At 43.8% G+C, this 6,925-nt stretch overlaps 1 protein-coding gene across 1 annotated transcript; it reads right to left on the bottom strand.

Moving 5' to 3' along the window:
• Positions 1-219: 219 nt before the first annotated feature.
• LOC147604123 (histone H3.2-like) lies at positions 220-954 on the bottom strand. The gene has a single exon (XM_086795565.1). It carries the CDS (start codon positions 887-889, stop codon positions 479-481), a length of 411 nt encoding a protein of 136 aa, XP_086651691.1. The 5' UTR covers positions 890-954; the 3' UTR covers positions 220-478.
• Between the last annotated feature and the right edge of the window lie 5,971 nt (positions 955-6,925).

The following is a 6,925-nucleotide window of genomic DNA, read 5'->3' as shown; positions in this document are numbered from 1 at the left end:
CTACTAACATGGAAGTCAAATATATAAACAATCGATCCACGGTAAATAAACGTGAGCAGTGATAGGCGCTACGATCAAAAGATTTGACAGGACTTAATTTACATGGGTTGTAAGTGTGTATGCTGTGTTTGAGAGAGAGAGAGAGAGAGAGAGAGAGAGAGAGAGAGAGAGAGAGATTTAATGCTGCGTAGTATCATCATAGGGTGTCTCACAAATACATCAGAGAAAACTTCGCCTTACAGCTTTTGTTTAGGGTACATCCTACAACATGGTCAAGGTCACTCGGCTTGAGGCGCTATGCACCCTGTAGAGCCTCTCAAACAGAACCTCTACCCTAGAGTGCAAACAGGTTGCCCTTGTGGACTCTTAACCTACAGTGCAACAGAACATAGAGAAACAGAGTGAGAGGTGGTAAATCAGGAAGCAATGGTGGTGTATAAATACACCGTTTGATTCAGACAACGTAGGAAGTCCCCATTTAGGCACGCTCCCCTCGGATGCGGCGGGCGAGCTGGATGTCCTTGGGCATGATGGTCACGCGCTTGGCGTGGATAGCGCACAAGTTGGTGTCCTCGAAGAGGCCCACCAGGTACGCCTCGCTGGCCTCCTGCAGCGCCAGAACTGCAGAGCTTTGGAAGCGGAGGTCCGTCTTGAAGTCCTGAGCGATCTCACGCACGAGCCTCTGGAAGGGAAGCTTGCGGATGAGCAGCTCCGTGCTCTTCTGGTATTTGCGGATCTCGCGCAGGGCGACGGTGCCAGGCCTGAAGCGGTGGGGCTTCTTCACTCCGCCCGTGGCAGGGGCGGACTTCCGGGCGGCTTTGGTGGCCAGCTGCTTGCGGGGCGCCTTCCCACCGGTGGACTTGCGGGCGGTCTGCTTGGTGCGAGCCATGTATGGACAGAAAGCTAAAGAAAAGTCTCAGCAGCAGAGATGTACAGTTTTAGACCGCGACCCAGGGAAGCTGAACCTTTATAATCAACAAATTTTGAACTCTTACTGTTGCCGCCCTACTTCGCCATCTAACGGCTACGCAGTGATGCCGATCATCGGACGGCCAGAACTGCAGATCCCTCTTCTTGCTCCTAATTGGTTAGACTTTCTTTGTTTTGGATCGACGATCACTTTTCCATTCCCCCTTGTTAGGTGCCTTGGCGTAGTTTTTCTTAACCCAACGCCCGTTGGGGGATTAGGTGTGTTTTCTGTTGTGTCGCACGCCCTCCATTAGCCAATATTTTTGGTTTCAATTGAGTTATGTTTATATTGAATAGCACCTCTCCCTTATATGCTACCAAGCCTTTCATCTCAATCTCCTTAGTGTGTGCTTCAATCGAGTTTTTTTCCCTTGCTATACGTAAGGTTTTAGTTGAGTGATGTTTCTTTCTACATGCCGAGTTTTAGTTGAGTGATGTTCTAGTTTGAACCCTTCACCGGCCAAAACCACCTACCATGCTTTGATTCAGATAAGTTAGTCCAAGGTGTGCAAGCAATGTCCTCGCTCTTCTCGACATAAAATTTATTTTTCAACTAGTAAGAATCAAACCGATTTACATTAACAATTTTTATATTAATTAAATATCAATGGCCAACTCACGTACCGCAATCATTCTATTTTCCCAATGGCCAATGGCACTTCTCACCAGTTGAACCAAATATCTGTGGATGGGATATCACCAATTCTTACATTGCCCCTACGCCACCATTGTCGTACAATGCAAGTACAGCATTCTTAGTTGATGCAATTCTCAATTTCTCACACATTGTCTTATGCATTACTTATTAAGCCTTAACAACATATTTTACTATGTGTTGATTGACGCTCTATTCCCAATGGAAAAGGCATGAACGCTCTTGACCAACCATCTCTTCTCCACTATATACACACACTGTATTGCATTCCAATTGGCATGTGCCTCATCTATAAAACCAAAGAAGTCCGCCTTCTCATAGCCATTTGACTTTATCACATCATTGAGACATTCCCCAAGAAGAACTTTATATGTTTTATCCTCTTCCTTCATCTCACATGTTGCAATAGTAAGGAGTTCTTGCAAATTGCAAGGTATAATATTGATGAAGCAACATGTCCCAAGGCACAGTAAGTAAGAAAAAGAGTCTATGGAACATAACTTGAATCGTAATAAAAAGTGTATCTATGGAACATAACTTGGGTCATAAACATGGCAGGCCATTGTTACCCAATCCTTAATGCACCTAGTGTGGTAAAACTGAACCCATGCTATCCTTAAATCACAATTGCTAGAGCGTCTCATCCAATTTACTAAATCAACACCTGAGGCTGGGCCTTTGGTTAAAATTTTAAAACAAAAGAACGATCCTTGTTATTTCCTTGTCTTGGAAATCTACTCCCATGTAAAAACTCATATGTTGTATCCCTTTTCAAACGATCCTTGTTATTTCCTTGTCTTGGAAATCTATTCCCATGAAAAAACTCATATGTGGTGTCCCTCTTTAAATGAAGCAAATCATCATAGCTAAAGGATCAATCTACTACCATGAAAAAACTCATATGTGGTGTCCCTCTTTAAACGAAGCAAATCATCATAGCCAAAGGATCCTATAGTGGGGCCTTGCCTCACTTGAGCAACAGACCTACGTAACCTACACAAGACTATCAAATTAGAATATATTTTAGCATTTTCATACGAGGCATAAAGGCACTCTTTTACTTCTACATATAGAAAACGAAATTGAATCTCTCATTATTTTCAACAAGAAGTCCAAGATCTTCCAGTACATTTGTAAGCTCTATGTCACCAATAATCTATCCATGGATACCTTCCTTTCCTAAAGCATTCAACACTATTTCTTTGGCTATACACATTTGAACATTCCTTGGCCTAATTTCCCTTTCATATCTAACAACCTTTTTAACCATGGCCTTGGTCTTATCAAGAAGATGCTTTGAAGTGCATATTTGTACTACATGTATGTGTTGACCGACATGTATCATCAAGCGTGTTAGTATCTCATCAATAGGCATGACGTAATAAACATAACAGAAAACCCGCAAACCCTTACAACGCACCTGTAAAATTCATGATCTCACTTGTAAAATTTATTTTTGTAATTTTAAAGATTAATAAATTTAAACATTTTAATTATATTTTAGGGGGGAAACCTGTAAATATTGAAGAAAAACTTGTAAATTTTAAAATTGCAAGTTTTAAGAAATGAGAAGAAAAATATTCTCCGTGAACATTGCTTCTCTTTGTTTGACAGGGAGAGAGAGAAAGTGGTGTGTGTGTGTGTGTGAGTTGTGTGTGTGTGTGTGTGTGTGAGTTGTGTGTGTGTGTGTGTGTGAGAGAGAGGGGGGGGGTGTGTGTTTGAGAGAGAGAGAGAGAAAGAGAGTGGGGTGTGTGTTTGAGAGGGAGAGAGAAAGTGGTGTGTGTGTGTGTGTGTGAGAGAGAGAGAGAGAGAGAGAGAGAGAGAGAGAGAGAGAGAGAGAGTGGTGTGTGTGTGTGTGTGTGTGTGAGAGAGAGAGAGAGAGAGAGAGAGAGAGAGAGTGGTGTGTGTGTGTGTGTGTGAGAGAGAGAGAGAGAGAGAGAGTGGTGTGTGTGTGTGTGTGAGAGAGAGAGAGAGAGAGAGAGAGAGAGAGATGTAGAGTGGGTACACGGGTGAGAGAGAGAGAGAGAGAGAGAGAGAGATGTAGGGTGGGTGCATGTGTGTGTGTGTGTGTGTGTGTGTGTGAGAGAGAGAGAGAGAGAGAGAGGGAGGGAGAGAGAGAGAGATGTAGGGTGGGTGCATGTGTGTGTGTGTGTGTGTGTGTGAGAGAGAGAGAGAGAGAGAGATGGATGTAGGGTGGGTGCATTGGGGTGTGTGTGTGTGTGTGTGTGTGTGTGAGAGAGAGAGAGAGAGAGAGAGAGAGAGAAATGCTTTAACAAAAATGCATGTTCACTTTTTAGACCCAATAATCGCAAATTTTAAGACATTAACATAGTTCATATATGCATGCATGTTGTTAAGGGTTAAAATTCGGTTTTTAATAAAAGCCACAGAATATCAAAGTTAAAAGGAGTCATGCACATACAACATGTAAACGTTAAAATAAAGTAACAATATTCAAAAAGTCCTTCATATGGGATTCATAAGATCATTATCCCATGAGTTCAGAGACTGTCGTTGGCAGCAAAAAATATGACTAATACCCATGGCATCACATTTACCTGAGAAGAAGAACTCCTAACCGAAGCTAGCACAATTGACATAGCCAAAAACCAATAATACACAACATGTTAAGTGAGTGGCCTTTTTATACCCACAGATGCACCGAGGATGCCAGCTACCACTACCATGCGCGATTAAGGAGAGTCCCTCTGTGATTTTTTGCAGAGCTCCCACCTTCGTGTATTACTACACATGACCAGTGTGGTAATGCCCAATAATGGGGGTACCGCGAAAGATAATAGGTCTAGTATTCAAGCCATAGGCAACGTTTATCTAAAAAAACCCTTAAGTCGAGCAAGTTAAAAAACCATAGGAGTGCTGTGTGTGTGTGTGTGTGTGTGTGTGTGTGTGTGTGTGTGTGTGTGTGTGAGATATATATATATATATAGCTTCTACTAAAGACCCTATGAGACCAAAATGATACAATAATGTCCATGGCATATCTCATCATGGAATGGAAAATAAAACAAAAACAAAACATAGCTATCTCACTAGGGTGATACAAAACTGTCCATGGAATCTCATCATGGAAAACAAGGAACATGGAACATGAGAGGAGCATTAGCCCCCAATAGATGGTATATACGACTCTCCAAAATATAAAGCATGGGGCTAATGAGTATGGCCAAGAGGTCTCCCTTAGCTACGTCACGTGGAAAGGTAGCTCGATGGCGGTGGAGCATGACCTGGATCTGGAGCTGATGAGGGAATCGTGGCCGACGTCTAGGGGGCCGTGGGCATCGGGCACACTGGAATGCGGAGGCCCGATCCAAGAGAAACTCCTCTCAGGCGAGGTGGGTCCAGAGCAGTAGCCGGAGGTGGGTCCACAAGATCCATGTCCTCTACCTCTTGGGTTCAAAAGAAACTCGTGATAGCTGGTTAGCGAGGGAGGGGTCAAGGTGGCTAGGGCCGAAGCTCTCTCAAGAAAGCGTCCCTCTGTTTGTGGAGCTCAAGTAGGAAGAGGCCTAGGCGACCCTAGTCTAGGAAGTCAATTGGAGAGTGGACCAAATCCCTCATGAAATAGAAGAAACTGGTGATGGTTGGTTAGCGAGGGAGGGGTCGGGGTGGCTAGGGCCGAAGCTATCTCAAGAAAGTGTCCCTCTATTTGCGGAGCTCAAGTAGGAAGAGGCCTAGGCAACGCTAGTCTAGGAAGTCAATTGGAGAGTGGACCAAATCCCTCACGAAATAGACAGTGAAACCTCCCACATATGTCATAGTATACTGGGCAGCGGCATATGTAATGCTCCTCCGTCTCAACCTTTGTGTGGTATAATCGGTAGATCCTCTCCTCTTTGGGTCTCCGTATGACCTCCTCGGCTCTAAAGACGTGCTCAACACTACCTGTCTCCATTCTGAGGTAGTGGGATGAAACCTGTATCTGGCCAATCGCAATCCGCATGGCTTGTGACATGTGAACACTCAGGTAGCCCAGTTGTTGGATGAATCCATTGTCAGTGAGCGTGAGGAGGTGATCTCTGTAGAAGTGCATCTTGGTTTGGGAGCTCCAAAGTTGTGATCCATGTGTAGTGGGTGTAGAGGTTAAGAAGATCTAACCGGATAACCTGGATGGTGTCCTGATGAGAGAGCCAGAGAAAGAGGAGTCTATATTATACTGAAGGGGTGGTAGGCGGCCCATGAGAACCAAGTGGAAACTAAGGCATACCATACTCCAGAATGACCCTCGAGTGCTAGCTATCTCAAGGAGTCTAGATTATACTGAAGGGTGGTAGGCGGTCCATGAGAACCAAGTGGAAACTAAGGCATACCATACTCCAGAATGACCCTCGAGTGCTAGCTATCTCGAGGACTCCATGGCAAGCCTTGGGTACCTGTGGGAATCCATGTGAGTGATGCGATGGAGGCACATGACTATCTATAAGAGTGCATCCACTACCATCGGCGGGGGCTACACAACAAACTCTACCTGGGTAAGTATTCTTTGTTTGCAAGATATGCTAGGCATTAGGTTCTCATTGATTATGATGTATTTTGCATAATAGAGCCAGATACTATATTTGCAGATGTTACTCCATGCCATTTACCCCCATCCATGCTAACATCATGGAAATAGCACTATGTGTGCAACAAATCAAGTTAGTTTCATTATCTCAAATCTCTACCATGCATTGAAAGATTTAAAACACTACCATATCCTAACCCTTATCTATTATTTCTTCAACTCTTAATAGAGCACATGCATAGTTAAGAAGGTTTGTGGGGGGTTAGGAAGGGGTGGGAATATTGTCGCTCCCTATAAATGTCTAGGATGTTGCTCACTGGTGTGGGTTTATTTTCCTGCCTCGCTCTCCATCGACCCAAATATTCCTTTCATTCTATCGTGGAGTGCTTGAAGTAAAGAATGCATGGATGCAACATGTATAGTGGCCATTGAGTACATGTGTGGTGCATGGACTTTATGGAGGCAGCACAAAAAGTGGGGTTTCAGCTTCAATAGACTTTATATTCGTAATTGTAAGATTCCTACCACCATCGTCGTGATACTAAGGGCTATGAGGAGGTATATTTCTTGTTTCCAAGCACTTAGTAGTTCTTAAAATGCAAGAGAGGTGATGGTTCTACTTGCTATAGTTACTCTCAAAATGGTTCTACTTGCTAATAGTTACTCTCACATGCTTATTGCAAGCTAGCATTTTGATTATGGCTATATTCACAAAGAGGAGCTCTTTTCATCACACACCATGCTACATGCGAGCCAATGGGCATGCTGTAGTTGTGGGCGGG

Source organism: Cibotium barometz, chromosome 62 (genome assembly GCF_041138505.1).
Source record: "Cibotium barometz isolate CiBa-2024 chromosome 62, ASM4113850v1, whole genome shotgun sequence".
Taxonomy (NCBI): domain Eukaryota; kingdom Viridiplantae; phylum Streptophyta; class Polypodiopsida; order Cyatheales; family Cibotiaceae; genus Cibotium; species Cibotium barometz.
This window is presented reverse-complemented; position numbering and strand designations above follow the sequence as displayed.